This window comes from Mus caroli, chromosome 8, assembly GCF_900094665.2.
Source record: "Mus caroli chromosome 8, CAROLI_EIJ_v1.1, whole genome shotgun sequence".
NCBI classification, from domain to species: Eukaryota; Metazoa; Chordata; class Mammalia; order Rodentia; family Muridae; genus Mus; species Mus caroli.
In genome coordinates, this window is record NC_034577.1 from 31,139,888 (window position 1) to 31,157,414 (window position 17,527).

The 17,527-nt window shown below is 38.4% G+C and overlaps 1 protein-coding gene across 2 annotated transcripts in view; it reads right to left on the reverse strand.

Annotated features, from left to right (window-relative positions):
- Positions 1–17,527, reverse strand: part of Dlc1 (DLC1 Rho GTPase activating protein) — a 398,567-nt gene that overhangs the window by 370,751 nt on the left and 10,289 nt on the right. For both annotated transcript variants that reach the window (XM_029480999.1, XM_021169372.2), the window contains exon 2: positions 12,329–13,527. In XM_029480999.1, coding sequence (XP_029336859.1) covers positions 12,329–13,402 — 1,074 coding nt within the window. In that variant the 5' untranslated portion in view covers positions 13,403–13,527. The remainder of the gene's footprint in view (positions 1–12,328; positions 13,528–17,527) is intronic.

The window sequence follows — 17,527 nt, forward strand, 5'->3', positions numbered from 1 at the left end:
TGTTTAGTTAATTCTATTGGTTCCTAAGAAAATTCCCGAGAATTCTCTGTCCACAGAAAGGGACAGAGATGTTGTGGGCAGCGAAGGGTGTTGTTCTTTCTAGGAACACAAGCCAGAAGACAAGCAGATCCCCTTGGCACCATTGTGTCTGGTGCCCAGATAACAGTGGCAGGGTTCTGCTACATGGGTTATGCAAGATCTTTTTCAACTCCTGTGAATATTGGCATTTTTCCTCCCAGGGAGGCAGCTAAAAGATCTGGTGGTTTTCTTTGGTATTAGAAGATTAAATAATTAGTCTTGGTTTATAGTAACAGAAATCTATAAGGAGGAAACACGGTCAACATCTCTATTACCATCATCGGTAGTGTGGAGTTGGCTCTCAAACAACCATTCATTCCCTGAAATAACACCGTACAAGTGTTTTAATTCTCACTCCAATAAAAGCTGATGCCCAATAAATGTGAACTTATTAACGATAGCATTAGTAAAAAGCACAAGCTGGCAGATTGGCCCACTCATTAGATCAGAGGCCTATAACACATTATAACTAGTTTTCTTTGGAGACTACTCAGAAGTAGAAACTCTCAGATCTAATTGCTTCCTTTCAGAATGTATAGGTACATCTATGTGTGCATAGACATATATATAACATTTTCCCCCAGTGACGTCTGGCCACAAAGCTTTCACTGTCTGTGGTATTCTCCATAGGTATTACAGAGAAACTTGCTGGGGTCTGAAATATTCTAAACACGTTGCCCTTCCTCTTTCTATACTTTCCCTGCCATTCTCATCACACCCATCCTTCTCTCTCTTCGTATTCCCCTCTGTCCACTTCCTCTTCCTCTTTCTTATTACACTTTTCACCATTCAGTGACAGCCTTGTATGTTAGCAAGCAGAAGACCTGCTTGGCTTTTACACAGGCAGGGATTTAGGAGATGTGAGGGCCTCTGCTGTTTGGCTGCTGCTGCTGTTCCCAGTATCTACATCCTTCCATACCATCCCTAAGCTTCCTCAAAGTGACATTAGCTGGAAACAATGTGGAATTCCTAGCTTAGTGACCTCACAACCTGCTTAACTGTGTGCTTCACTTTCAGCATATGTCTTAATTAACTAAAAATATAACCATGAATTTTTGTGGTAATATATTGCTAAAATTACACACACACACACACACACACACATACATACACACACATACACACACACATATACACACACACATACACACACACACACATACATACACACACATACACACACACATATACACACACACATACACACACACACACATACACACATATATGCTAAAGTAAATGTTAATGGATTTTCTATCATTTTACATTTCTATCCTATTCACTCCTCTCCAGAGGCAAGCAATCATATTCTAAATACTATTTCTTACAGTTGTCATGTGATCAATGGGTTCTGATCGGTCATTAACTTTTCAACTTGCGATGTACTCAGAACCAGGTCTTACATTACATCTTCCTTTCCCTGATTCCCTCATGCCCTGTTGCAGAAAGGAGACTGTAGTATAAAGCGTAGACTATTTGGTCAATGATTTGCTACATGTGACTTAACTCTTCCTATTCTGTTGTTCAGTCGGGTCATTATTTGGAGTTTTGATAGAAGATCTTGCTATGTAGTCTCCTGAGGTTGGCTTCAAAAGTGTGACCTATGACCGTCCTGCCTCAGTCTCCCAAGGACTACCACAGAAGACATGTGACACAGAGTCTGGGTGTGTGATTTAATTTCTTCAGACTTTTTATTGTGTGGGCATTTCAATGATAATATAATTTTTCTGAAAAATCATTATAACCATAAGAGATTCACCTGGTCTAGCATTTATGAGCAGGTACTAAGAACTCGGTAGATACTACAGATGTAAGCTTGAGTACCTGCCTCAAATGAGCTGATTCTGTGGTAAGCAATGGTGAATTAGAAAATTCAGTGAATTCGTCCATTATATGTTATTACGCAAAACTATAATAATCACACACACACACATATATATGTTAAAAAAGAATCACTATATGGTTGTGAAGACAAGGGAACAACTAACTCCATCAAAAATTTGAAATTAGGGTCTGTTTCTTCACTCAAAAAGATTCTAATATCAGATGATCAGTTCCAAAAACATATACACAAGTAACATAGAAATTGAGCAAGTTGTACTGTGTATTTAGGAAAATACATATGGCGCATGTATATTTATGTGATTGTTATCAATGGAACAAGAGGCCATGAGTTTGAAAGGTAGCAAAAGGAGAGGGTATATGGGAGAAATGTGGAGGAAGGGGGAAAAGGAGTAAATGATATAATTACATCACAATATACAACTATTTTAAAGGACTCCAAGGTATTTGAGTATGTTGAGTGTGAGTTTACCAGAGTCTTATGCTTAGCATGAGAGAGATGTAGCCTATGAGGACTGGCTGTGGGCGTCAGAGGACCTGGTGTAGAATGACATGTTATTTCTCTCTCTGTCTCTGTCTCTGTCTCTGTCTCTGTCTCTGTCTCTCTGTCTCTGTCTCTCTCTCTGTGTCTCTCTGTCTCTCTATCTCTGTCTCTCTCTCTGTGTGTCTCTGTGTCTCTCTGTCTCTGTCTCTCTCTCTCTCTTTCTCTCTCTCTCTTTCTCTCTGTCTCTCTCTCTGCACTGTCATTAGTGAGATCAGCTTCATGTTCTTGTTTCCTTGGTAAACTTCTGCTGGTGATCAGCATGCCTTTGTGTTGACATGGAATCCTACCTCAGCCTTCCGGAAATGAATGCTTTTGTTTGTTTGTTTGTTTGTGAGTAAAGGACGTCCATGCAAGGGACCAGTGTTTCTTTTACTCTCCCATTTTAGCCTATCCTGTCTTATTTCCTCCTACAACCCAATTGCCCTTTTTATTTGTCATTATTCAGTTTTTCTTTCTCTTACTTCTTTCACTCGCCTGTGTTCAGTGACCACTTTGTATGGTAGCAAACAGAAGATGTGCTTGAACATTCCCCAGGAGTTTAAGGAACTATAAGTTATGATGCATTAGGGCCTCTGCTCTGTGGCTGTAGGTGGTGCAACTTAGTCCGTACATCCACACTCTGCTAAATATGGATTATGCATCGAGTTCACCAGGCTGTATTTGGTATTTTTATCATGTACTTGTTTTCCATAGTACAGTTGGTTTACAGTCAAATGTGTGCTGAGCCAAACCATTTGAACCGCAACCATCTGCAAATATATATCTGACTTGTTTGTTTGTACAAAGTTGTTTGATGGTGTAGCACAGCCCCACAAAAGCCAAAACCAGCTGGACACAACAGGTGAAGAATTCTCACAAGGACATTTCATTCATCTGAACCTAATTGCCCTTAGCAATGTCATCTCATTATCAATTTTAAGCCTTGTCGTAGAGCATATTGATGGTTTTAAGTTCAACAGACCTGTCCTTAAAGCCAGCATGACTTTAGTGTAAAATCATACTTATTCTGACTTTGTCTGCTGTATACCTTCCTTGCTCCTTTGTCCATTGAGAAAAAAATTCATTCATGCATATTAATTCTTGTCCTGGTATCATCTTGTCACTTTGGTTTGGAACTTGGTTTAAGCATCTTTGTGGTTTTAATTATTTCCTCAATTTTCCATTTCTTTGAATTTCTGCAGCGACCCTCATATTTTGGTGCATCCTATGACTTGCATAATTCACTGTTCTCTTTCTGTCACTTGTCGGTCCATATGACATTTATATTACTGAAAATATTTCATAGGAGCATTCAGGAGATGGGAAATCGAGGTTGAGATTTGAGAAATGGATATGCTTTGGCCAAATTTATGCATATTACAAAGATAGAATAGTAACAGAACATTTCATTTTTTATCAATCAAAACTAATTTATATATCAATTTTCACTAAACATTTAAAGCACAGTGTGTGTAGTGTGTTTTGCTCTAGGATAGAGTTTTCTATAAGAAATATTGTGGCATTTGATCAATATCACTTTAACATATGACATAGTTTTCTGACATGGAAATGTAGGATATACTACAAAGTTAAAGTACCACACATATATGTAGAATGCAGTGGAACATATATTTAAGCTGCTATTCTGTTTATAATGCATCATGATGTATTGGACTATATTAATATTAGGTGATATTCCTTGATATGTCTGTGCTTATCTCTCAATCTAACTATTCCTATTTGTTCTTGATAATAGAAAGTTTTAGGTAAACATGTTTGTTTGTTTTTTTTTTTTCATAACACAGCTTCTAATTCTCAGGCCCCTGATAACTTAGTATAGAGATGTAACTAAATTTCTGCCTACAAACTCTGAGACAAAATAATGAGTTTGTTTCCCAGGCTCTTCTGTACACAGAGGTATAGCCTACCTTTATTATTTCCCTGTTCTTATGATCTGAACATGATAAAGATTCAAGAGAAGGAAGAAGATTGATAAAAGTGGCCTGGAAGATACAGAGCCAGTTTATCTATATTATCTCTATATATCTATCTAATCTATATTGCTGATACCCAGCAATCGTGGACAAGTGAAAGAGATTATCTAAGTCATCTTTGTATTGACTTTTAATGACAGTGGTCAAGTCTACCCTCTCAATATTAGAGGTTAAAATATTAGAGCCTATAATTAGTTTGTATTTTTGTTCTTCATCTTTTATGTCTGTATGTGTATGTGAATATGTCTGTGTTCATGTAGGTTCATATTGTTGTAAGCATATGCACACATATGTGTGACAGAGTCTGTGTATAGGTTAGACATCATTTCCAGGCATTCTCAGATGTCATTTCTGAGCAACTGTCCACTTTCTTATTTAAAATAATTTAATTTTACATGTCCGTATATATGAATGTGTGTGTGTGTGTGTGTGTGCGCAAACTCGTGCACATAGGTGCACCATGGCTGATGGAGGACACTCAGAGGACTACTTGTAGGAGTTGATTTTCTCCTTCTGCCACATAGGACAGGGGCATGCACCTCAGCTTGTCAGACTTTTCCTACCTAATCATCTCACCAGTTTCTACCTTGCTGTTTTTAGATAATGTATTCCACCAGGCCCGCAGTTCAGTGAATATTCTAGGCTGACTAGCTATGAGTCCCTTTGAGCTGCCAGTCTGGTTACCCCAGCACTGAGCGGAATATACTCAGGTTTCTAGGGAAGGAACCCAGGTCCACAGGTTTCTGCAGCAACCACGTCATTGACTGACCTACGTCCCCAGCTCAATTCTTTTTAAGACCTGGTATCTCTGTAGCCCAGGCTAGCTCAAAACTCATAATGTTGCCCATAGCATTTTTTTCTGCCTCAGTCTATAAAGTGTTGAGATTAAAGGCATACGTCATCATACACACCAAGAATCCCAAAGTCAAGACTTATTTGTTTTTGCATTGAGGGAGTTTCTTGGAAGTGGGTATTGGTGTCATCGTAAAGTTATTATTATTATTATCTTTTGGCAATACTTCCTGGAGTTTATCCTGTCATGTCGCATATATAGTTTTTTTGTCTCATCTAAGTGTGCTAATTAAAACCACATCCATACATTTTTAAACTATCATATTATTCAAAAGCTTGGCAAATACATAAATGCTCTTTACAGCAGAGGAAAGTTGGGACTTTTTAATTAGTAAACCACCATCAATGACAAATCACACTAGTTTTTCCAAAACCTCCAACCTCAAGTCTTTCCCTACCCTTTTACATCTTCACATTGCTTCTGGTTTAAGAGACCACTTCTTAGGCTGCCTGCTGCCTCCAGACATCTGTGGAATGCGTCTCCGAGAACTGCCTTTAAGGAGCTGCCTCAGCCCAGGGGTTCACCAAGACCATAAGGGCACTCGCCCTACACCACATGGCCATTTTGCCCATTCATGAACGTCTGCTTACAATCCTTTTGGTTTTGCTTTGATTTTTGTGGTTTTAATTTCGATTCTGTGAACTATTTTAACATATCTAAACTCAAAACCATATTATTAGCTCAAAAGCTCATTGGTTGGGTATGCTACACAGTCCTCCTTAACAGAGACTCCTTAGAAATGTGTTTTTGTGTCTGTCCCAGATTGTCGCTGGACAAAGAAAGACATGTAAAATAAGTGGCCTCTCAAACTTTATAGGCCCCAAAGAGAGACAATATAGATACAGAGCACACTATGTTTAAAGGCATACCAGGGACCATATTCAGGAGATCACTCGCTCACTTGTTTGCTTTGCTTTGTTCCTTGAGATAGGATCTCATTTCATAATAAAAGCTACCTCCATATGTATTGTGTAATGAAAGATACCTTCATGTGTTCCACCCTTCTGCATCAGCCTCCCAAGTGGGGAGGGGCTTTCAGGCCTGACTGCCATCCCCTTCAGATGGGAGAATCGTGTCTCCTCTGTTTTACTCTTCTGTTTTGTTTACTTCATTTCAGTCTTAGAAGATTGATTACATCCCAGTGAAAGAAAAAAAACCTATTCTTGAAAATTCTATGAAGGATTTGGTATTCTTATTTAATGAGTTAATGAGTTGATTAAAGTTCTCAGCCTCAGATTGCCTCACAGTCTACTTCCTGTTTCTAACCCCTCTTCTCTTGTTAGTCCATGACTAAGAAATAGTTTTAAATAGACAGATGGCTTAGCATACTCTGGTATCTCACACCTAACATTGTACAGACATGAAAATGTGGCTCACATGTGTCTCTGGAGACACGGTTCTCAGCAAACCTAGTGGCACAGATTTCTAATTTCAGCTCTCAAGAAGGTTAAGCAGAAAGACTGCGAGTTTGAGGCTTGCCTGGAAGCAATGTAGTGATGTCTAGGTCAGCCCGGGACAGCTCAGAAAGACTTGTCTCAAAATAAAAAGTTTAAAAAAAAAGTTTGGGAATACAAGCCAGGTATAGGGTGCTTGCCTAATATCCCCTTCCTCCAGACTTCTCTATTTTAAACTAGCATCACTGAGCACTGACATTACAATTCAAGTTTCAATTAAAATTCTTATTGCCATTTTGAAAACCTATAAACAGCTGCTTTCATTTTCACAAGATAAAAATTACAGTATTCATACACAACGTAGTTCAAATACTTATATTTATAATACTATTTTATTTTTGTACTTTATTGTATTCATTTCACCCATAAGTTCTTCATTTATGAGAAATATATAGTGAAATACACAAAGTGAAAATTTTCTCCTTTTACCTCGAATTCCATTTTAATATCTGAGCCACATTGTATCTGGCTAAAAGATAGTCAGCATATTCTATGCAGTTACAGAGCTTATTTTTCTGTTCATAGTATGGAGTTTGAATAATAACGGCATCCATAGACTCATGAACCTGAATGTGCAGTTACCAGGGACATGACAGTATTTGAAAGGATTAAGGAGATTAGGAAAATGGCCTCATTGGAAGGAGAATGTCACTGAGGTTGGGCTTTGAGGTATGAAAAGCCCAAGCCAACCCCATTTTCTTCCCCACTCCCCTCACTCTGCCTTAGCTACTATATCAGTATAATATGTAGCTCTCAGCTACTGCTCCAAGGCTTGCTTGCATGCTACCATGCTCCCCACCATGATGATAATTTAGTGAATCACTGAAATTGTAAGCAAGGCCCTATTAAATGCTATCTTTCATAAGAGTTAACTTGGTCATATATCTCTTCACAGCAATAGAATAGTGACTAAGACAGAATTGGTACAAGGAACTGGGGTACTGATGTGATAGCCCTGATTGTGCCCCTTTTTGGCAGGATGTGGACTTTAAGACTTTGGACTAGAAAATCAGTTGGCATTTTGAGTGGGGCTTGATGGGTCATCCCAGAAGGAGCAAGGAGAAGGGCAGAGAGGGCACTGTGGATAGTGGTGTCCCAACACAACAAGTTCCAGAGCCTAGCAGTCATTTTTGTGATATTTTGGCAAGGAATATGCCCTGCTTTTGTTCTTGTCCTACAAATCTGTCTGAGGCTAAATTGAAGAGTTTTGGATTAATGAGATTGGCAGAGTAGATTTCCGAGTATTGACTATGTTTTGTGATTATCAGCAATCACTCATATTCAGATCTATACTGAAAAGGAGCAAGCTGGATAAAGAGAAATACAAAATGTTCAGTTTGAGGGGAAAAGGAAGTAAGAAGTTTAAAGAAAACCCTGACATTAAATGGAATAAAGGCAATGGTGATCTCAGGGCAAGGCCTCATCTGTTAAGCTTCCAACTTGTGAAAAAGAATTAAAGAAAAGCTTAAGCAATGAAGTAAACCATCAGCAACAGAACGCTGATACAAATATGTTTGGATAGAGGGCCAAATTCCAGTCCCATCAAGCAGCAGAATTTAGCAGATTTGCCATACTGTTCTAGCTTCAGAGTCAAGAATGCACGACATAGGTTGTGGAATTTTTCTCCAAGGCTAAGAAAAGCCACCAAGGCCAGGTATATGCCAGAGGTATCCCTGCACAGAGGCTGAGAGAGGCCATTGCACAAAGCTCTGAAGTTGAAGCCTGGGTTTCATAGGAGACTCTGAGATGTTGGAGATGCCAGAGTCTTGGAATACCTGTCAAAGGGAGCTGCAGACCAGGTATGAAGCCTGCCCAAGAGAGAAAAGTGTGTTACAGTCAACAAGATGAAAGTAGTTGGACATCTGAAGAGTGCTTTGACATCACACACAGAGATGCAGCAGTTGCAGTTTTTCCTGCTGTTTGTTTGTTTGTTTTGGTCTTGCTTCAGTCCAATATCTTCTCATGATGTACCCATTCTTCCTTTCTGGAATGGTAATGTATATTCTGCTTCATTGTTTGTTGGAAGTGTGTGATATCCTTTTTTATTTTTATTTTACAGGGGTTACAGTTAAGAGATTGCCACGGGTCTTGGAAGAGACTTTGAACTTTGGAATTTTAAGTTATTGAGACAGTTAAAGACTATGTTAAAGACATTTGAAATTGAACTAAATAATTTTACATTATGATATTGTTATAATCATATAACAGGGAGTGATGGTTTTAATAAAAATGGCCCTCATAGGCTCATAGATTTGAATATCAACTCACCAGGAAATGACACTATTTGAAAGGATTAGAATTAGGAGGTGTGTCCTTGTTAGAAGAAGTGTGTGACTGGGGATGGGCTTTAAAGTTTCAAAAGCCTGTGCTCGCCCAAGGTTCTCTCCCTCTGTTTATTGATCAAGATTAGCTCTCAGCCCTTGCTCTACTTCCTGCTGGTCTGCTGGCCTGTTTTCTACCGTGATGTTAATGGACTAAATCTCTGAAACTGTAAGCAAGCCCACAAATAAATGCTTTCTTTCATAAGAATTGCCTTGGTTATGATGTTTCTTCACAGAAATAGAACAATGCCTAAAGTAAAAATATAGTTTTATTAATTTTTAAATATACAAATATATTTTTCACTCAAACCAGAATATGCTATACTTACTAATTTGCCACTATTTTCTTCCAGATGAACATGGATATCTTTTAAGATGAGTGGCATGATTTTTACTTTATTATGTGTCCATGTGTATGTGTGTGCCTGTATGTGAATGTATGTGTGTACATGCATATGCACATGTGTGTATGTGTATGCGTGTATGTGCATGTTTGGGTGTAGGTGTGTGTATGTCTGCCTCTCTCTCTCTCTCTCTCTCTCTCTCTCTCTCTCTCTCTCTCTCTCTCTCTGTGTGTGTGTGTGTGTGTGTGCATTTGTAATTATGTGTTCTTGGTGTGCATAGGACTGTCAGGGCATACATATGTGTTGTGGTGAGACCAGAGATTGACAGAGTGATTTCCTCTGTCATTCTCCATCTTTAAGTTTTCTTTGAACTTCAACTTTATTTTATGTATGTTTGCTATGCCTGCATGTTTGTATGTGTGCTAAGTACATGTTTGGTGTCCATGGAGGTTAAAAAAGCATTGATTCCACTAGAACTGGAGTTAAAGATGGTTGTAAGACACTGTGTGGATGTTTGGAATTGAACCCAGGTCCCCATGTACAAAAACATTCAGTACTCTTAACCATTGAGCAATCTCTCTGACCATAACACCCCATCTTAGTTTTTGAGACAGGTTCTCTCACTGAACCTGGAGCTAACCCTTTGGGTAGATCAGCTGGCCAGCAAGCTCAAGAATCCCACTGTCTCTGGACCTTGCATGCTGGGGTTACAGGGATGTCTTGCCACACTCAGATTTTTATGTGAGATCTGGGCAATCAAATTTGATTGTTCCTGCTTGAATGGCAATCACTGTACTGACTGAGCTATCTCTATAAGCCCCTATGTCCAAGTTCCTAATGGAACTATAGCATTCCATACAATTTGTGATAGTTAAATATATGTTGATCAAAATTAGGCTTTTTTTTTTTTTTAGTTTCTAGTTACATGAAGCAAAGAATATCTCTGTATGTGTTGTTCATATGTATACAATTGATTATTTGGGTACAATTTGAGCTAATTTTCAATTTATAGTTATTTAACATTCATTAGTAACAGATAAAACAAAAGATATTACCCATTCTAATACTAATGATTTGTACCTTAACCACATTTTCTATAAAAATTTTCAACTTAAATGTTTGCATTTAGTTTACTCATTCCGAGGCATGCCAAAGGTTGTAATGTCAAAGGAACTATTTCAACCAATAATCGGGCAACACATTGGGGGGTTGAAATGCTTAAAATAGAACATTTACATTAGAACTTGCAAATATATATATATATATATATATATATATATATATATATATATACAGCATTCCAAGTGCAGCCTTTAGCACTTTGCTGAAGAGCAGATCTGTTCCAGTACTCTTCATATCGATACCAATGTCCAACCATGAGCATGTGTTGCAGGAATGTGTAGTGTGTCTGTAGGTGGTTGGGCCAGATTTGTCTTATTTTAGGGAGCCATGTCCTAAGTCAGTTAATATTTCCTTGTGTCATTATTGCACTCTCTCCAACAGATTTGATAGGACATATGGAAATTTCTGGAAATGTGACACGAGCATTCCAATCATTATAACTCTCTGGCACCCTGACATTTAAATACAACTTATGCAAGGAAGAGAGTATTTGCCAGAAGCACAGATTATTCTGCTGCAATATAATCTGAGCATATTGATTTTTTGCTGTAATGTCTTTGAGTTCATTTTGTGTAGTTGAAATGACTACATTCAGTTTAATGACCTATTTTGTTAAAAACAAAAACAAAAACCAATAAGAAGGAATTGGAAATGTCCCCCCTCCAACAGTGGGCTAATGGTCCCAGCTAAACAGAAATAAGAATAGCTATCTTCTGCTTCACAAACGTTACTTTAGTTCCTTCAACTGCCGTGGGAAAGTGACCAAAGAGGAAACTATCCCTTCGAGTTACTTTACTTTATGTAGTACTACACTGTTAGAAAAAAAAAATGTAACAGAAGCCTGAAACTATGAATAAGAGTTCGGTGCTAACCCACAGTCATGTAGTGCAACCCTGTATTTTTTTTTAACTTCTTACGGGAATCTGTAGAATAATTCAAAAGGCCTTGGTATAAAATAATTGTATCATGTATTGGGCCCTTACAAGGCAAAGACATAATGGTGTCTCTCCTGATAGTAGATGTACTAGCATGACATTTAAAGTGATATTAGCACATGCAAAGAGTTGTCTTTCCTTATTGACAGTGTTACCTTGACTTCAGATTTATTTTATTTTCAATTCCATGTATGTGTGTGTATATCTGCATGTGGGGTGTGTACACACGAGTGCAGGGGCCCACAGAGCCAGAGGCCATGCATGGGGTCCTCTGGAGGAGGAATTACAGGCAGCTGTGAGCCACTCCACATGGGTACTGAGAACTGACCTCTGGTCCTTTGGAAGAGACCAACACGGCCCTGACCTCTGAGCCATCCCACCAGTCTCCAGTTGATTTTGTTTTGGTTTTAAATACATGGCTGCCAAGGACTAAGTATGATCTGTGAAAGGGAACGAAAATGAGCTCAAACAAATGAGACAAGATTCAGCACACTGCTGCTTTTCTTATAAAAATTACATGTCCCTTTTCAGAAGGCCAGGAGCTACAGAGTGTCGCCGTGGTGAGTACTAAATTCCAAGGAGACTGAGCCATGCTATCGTAATGTACTTTTAAAGAGCCACAAGCCATCACAACGTTGTTAGTGAAACTGTACGATTATTGTATTATGTCAACTCTTGCATAGTTTCACGGTTTTATCAAGTGAACGGTTTTCAATTTTACTAGCTACGTGACAGGATTAAAAACAACAAAACCAAAAAAAACATCTGTGCATCATTTTCAGCCCAAGCACATCCATGAGTTATGAAAATAAAGATATTTACAACACTTCAAAAAGCCAGATGATCTATGTGTGAGGCTTACCTTTCTCTTGCGCAGTCTGACTTGATTGTCTACAGTCTCCTGGGTGGTCACGGGGCCCCTTAAGTGTAAACACTGCATGCCATCTTCCCTGCTGACCCTGAGAGTGCTTTTGTTTTGATATTCTGAGAACCCACTCTTCTCCAGGTCATTTTCTGCTGACATCCCACCAGGGCAGGAAGGAGGCTGCAGAAGGCTGCTTCCACAATCTGCTTTTAATAATGGCAGCCCTCTGTCTGCATAAGGAGCTGCTAAGAAGTCTTCTTCTAAGACATGGTGCCGATTATTTTCCTGGTCATCTTTAGGGAAGTCAGATTTCCTGCATTGTTGAGTGATGACTGCAGAATCAAACAGTTGTGTCTCAGGTGTGATATCTTTTACGAGTACCGAAGAATCAAGCAGTAGTGTCTTAGGAGTGATGTCATCTTCCGCATTCAAAGACAGAAATGTATTTCCTATGGGCACATCTTTTGTTTCATTTGCACTTGTATTCTTACAAAGCTCCAGGCTTTTACTTATAGCCTCAACATCTTTCCTTTCTCCACTTCCTTCTGCTGGAGACATATCAGCATTACCAGCCATCCTCCAGGTGTTATGAGAATCTTGGCTACTTTGCATGGTGGACAGTGTCTTCATGAAGGAGCCTGCTCCTTTGACACTATCTTGGCTGTCTCCCTCATGTCTTTGCAGAGTTAAAATCTGTGAGTCATTGATAACGTTTAGATCAGAATCAGTATCCTCATCTGAAATGTGTACTAGTGTTTCTGTGCTGGCCTCAAGTGATAGAAACCGCTCCTCCCCTTCTTGGCTGTCACTTTCATCTATTTCCTGTGCAATGTGACCCATTGGCCTCCCAGGAAAGTCTCTTGTCTCTGACCCACAACAGCGGTCTGGTAGAGAGGCACACTTCTCTTTATGGTCCACATTTAAGGTCGCATCTTTTTCCATCCTTCCCTCCAAGCTGTCGGATGCCAGTCCGTGATGACATGCTATGTCATACTCATCAGAAATAAAAGGCTGTTCTGTCTGTTGGGTCACATGCTCTTCCCAGCTCCTCTTTCTGATAGCTACAGACATGTCATCATAGTTTAACAGCAGACAAGGAGATGCATTCCATATGACACTCAAAGGGATGGAAGTCAGGGAAAGAAGATTTCAAATGCGTGGGTCAAGGAAGAGAGTGTGATCTGCCATGTTGTCCACTGTGAAAGAATTGAAAATATGCTGTTATAGATTTCCAATATAATTATATTTCATGGCAAAGGATCTAATCTGTGCTGTGAAGCACAAGTAAGAAATAATGCAAAACTTTTGCTTATTGTATTGCCTTAATGTTTTCCCTCCCTTAGAGGCAGTCTAATATTAGAGAAAATTTTGCATTTAGTATTTTTAGTAAAAGTTTATCAGTACTTCCAAAACCAATTGGACTGGTTTATTAATGAAGAAAGATATAAGTACCCAAACATTCTAAGCTCCATTAAGAAAATATTTGGACTGTGATGCTTAATAAAATTCACTGGAAAACTAACTTGTTGCTCTGGCTTCATGTGCTTTCCTGATTTATTTTTGTGAACAAAAGCCATTAAGGAAATGGATTTGCTGCTTGGTTTGAATTGAAACAAAAGCCACCAGGGAACCAGTCCTGCAAAACTTGAGCAATGGAGACAGCATGTGCAATGCATTAGTGTATGAACTCATTAGTAAAAGACCTCATACCGGTCAAGTCTCAGTGACCAGGCTGTCTCTACACCAGGGAGTGACAAAGAAGCAGGGCAATAGAGTAAAGTCCATATTAACTCACAATTCATGAATAAGAAAGCATGATGTATTATTCCATTATAAGGCTTTAAAACAGGTACTTCCATCCATACATTTATTTTCTGCCATTACTAATATTATTGCAGGATTGTCGAAGCCTAAAATAGTGTGTAAATGTTCAAAACAATTGACCTAGAATGTGAGCCAATGTTTAAATTAGGTAAATGTACAAGACCAAGGCTTGAATAACCAAGGGAGTTCATTGTCTCCATAGAATTGTGATATTTTAAGCTCCACCATCTTCCCTTGTCTTTACTGTGTATGAACTCTAACCCCATGAAAGAATTCAAGTGTACCAAAAAGGAGCTGTGAGCATCCTCAGACAATTAGGATCAGTTCTCAAATGCCCAAGTCTCATTCTCTTTCTTTGTAAAGATGTTAGTAGACTTCTGCTAGGATTCAAGCAACCTATGTAAGATAGATAGGGAAGGTTAGAATATAAGAACTTACCAGGTCTCCATCCTTCTACCTTGAATCCTTTAAACTAGTTATAACAAGCAAGTTCTATCCATGTTAAAGTCAACCTTCAAAAGGCGACTAACCTAAATGTCAAACTACAGTGAAAACAAATCAGTAGACTGTGAATGAAAACTCCCATTGAAAGAGCAGACATTTTTCAGTTTCTGCTCTGCACGAGAACTGCCAGCATATAATGTTGCTCTTAGCCATAAACCAGATTAACTGCTGGGCTGGCTTCAATCCCATCTTTTGAAAAGGAGTCTGCCTCCCCACCAAAAATTCCAAGTTATTCCCGCTAAGCACATGCTTGAAAGGTAAATAGTCCCACCCTGTAAAGACGGGCGGGATGGAGATGCTGTAGCATTTTGGTACCCAGGTCAGACCAAATATCCTTCCGGATACTTTCTGGTTCCTTCAGAGGTCTGTGGCCATCTTTGAAATTGGCCATCACACTTTTCCATGTTGGCATTCACCTTGCACTGAGAAGAAAAATATAAAGCTTCTGAATTCCATGCATAAGTTGTTATAGTGTGGGAGGCTGCGGAAAGTGGGAAAAAATGCTGAGATGCAAGCCAGAACATTTCTGCTTTCATGGGCAAATTGGGGTTGTAATAGGGTGGTTCTGCCTTAGTTGCTTTCTTTTCCTTATTTTTATCCAGTGTAGAAGGAACAGGCTAACTTAAGAAATGCCAAGTGGTATTACTGTGTCATTCCTAAGCCCCATTTATGTTTGGGTTGAGCCTGAATTCTGGCTTTATTTCTTTTTCTAAGGAGAAAAGTAGTTCTCTGAGCTCCTCAGAAACTTTGAGCTAAATCTGAGAAATCAATACACAGTTTGTTTTTATTTTTCTTCTCCTCAGAGCTTATGATAGTTTTAACTTATTTTATCCAACCAGGGCAAGTAGGTAAGTATTCTTATCATATCGGAGGATAGTAATTCAACTAATTCTGAGATGATTTAACAGCACACAGAGATTCTAAATTAGTTAGGATCAATGTAGTGTAGCTCTTGTCTCATTTCTGATTCAGGTTTTTGGACATTTAAAAATAATTTTTATGACCCCATTCTATCTATTTTTGGACAAAATATTTCCTACTTATCATTCTAATGATTTTCATTAGATTTTCAACACCTGTTCCATAGTCTGTGGCCTGGTAGGTGTTAAAACACTTCATCTCCATCACCTTTCTACACATACTCTTTATTTAAATTCATTTTTAATTCACAGTTAAATAAATCTTCCACCTAAAACCTGAGAAATTATTAGTAACTAGAAACATTGCAGTATTGGCTCTGCATCTGAGCATACCAGCCTGATGTTATAAATCATCTGAATGGAGTAAAATCTATGCTATAAGATGTATTCTTTCTAAAAGGCCTGACTTACCCTAAGGGATTCCGTATCATGCTGTCTAATTTAAAATTATCATTCAAACTACAGAGCACTATTCTACATATTTCTGTTATATTTTCCTAATCCTTTCATTCTGTTTTATTAAAACATGAGGTTATCTGCTGAGGATCCAGATGGAAGATCCGGAAAAGTGTAGGTCACTTCTAGGGTGTTGGTTTTATGAAGTGACTTTCCATGTGGATTTTTACTTCAGAAATGCATGTGTTCAAACACTAATGTGTTCGTGGAGACTCTAGGCATCTCTAGTCATGTAGATGTCTTAGAAAATCGGTGTGAGTTGTGTAAAGCCACATTTTGTGATATTAATGCATGGGATGTATAGACAGAAAGTAATTTAAAATTTATCATTGGAGTTATGTGTACTACCACTCCTTAACATCAACATCTCGTGGCACACAATACATATTTCAGAGTCAAATACCATTGTCCATTATGGTATCTAAAAATGAGAAGTGTAAGAGTCCAGTTCGAGAATGACTGGCTAATTGGTCATTTTTGTCATACAGTAAACACTGTAGTTTATACTTAGTTTTGAAATATTCACATCACTTATCATCTCCTCTGCCAAGTAAAAGAAATCTCATTGACTATTGTAAACTCTGCATCAGGCAAGAAGACATAAGCAAAGCCTTGTGGCTAGATCAGTGTGTGGTAGTATCCAGCCAACAGTAGTGCAAGCACAGTCACTATTAAAACTTCATACACTATCTAACGAATGATAGATATTGTGCTGAACATGGAGAATAGAAATGTAAATATTGTATTCTGTCTTTCTGGTTGCACCTTTTGATTTTATGAAAGATACTCACATAAACAAAAAATACTATCATTGATGAATATTATCACTATGAAAATTTTCACCTCGGTTGGGAGCTTTATCTTCTTGCCCCTCAACCCATTTCCTTTGCTGTCTTCTTTCTTTAATAGAAAGTGAGGTTGGGTGTGGCAGATATGGTAGAGAAGTCCTCACAGAGTGAAATATTTCCTGGATCATTTATTTTTTTGCCTCTACAATATCTAAGTCTAATGGAAAGTTCGGTAGTTTCCTACTTGATGGAAGAAATCTTTCTTCTGCTTCCAGAGACTATTACTGGATACTTTTTGTGAAAGATAATAGATTCAGTAACCAATGCTAGAACATTAATTTAATTTCAGAATTCATTAGTCCAGAGAGAAATACCAATCCTCTGGAGCATATCATAACAATTGAAGGGGATCTTTTCTTCAAATACAAATATGAGCCAAGTCCAGCATACTATGAATCTGTGAGTGGTATATAATAAAGTCAACTACTTTGTGTGCTACTTTTTAAAGATTTTTTTAAAAAAATAAGTGTGTGCATGTGTGTGTGTGTGTTTGTGTGTGTGTGTGTGTGCATAAGTAACCACAGTGGCCAGAGGACTTAGACTCAACTGGAGTTACAGGTAACTGCAAGTCACCTAATGTGGGTGCTGGTCATCAAAGTCAAGTACTCTGCAAGTGTGGTACCTACTTTTAACTCCTTAGTTAC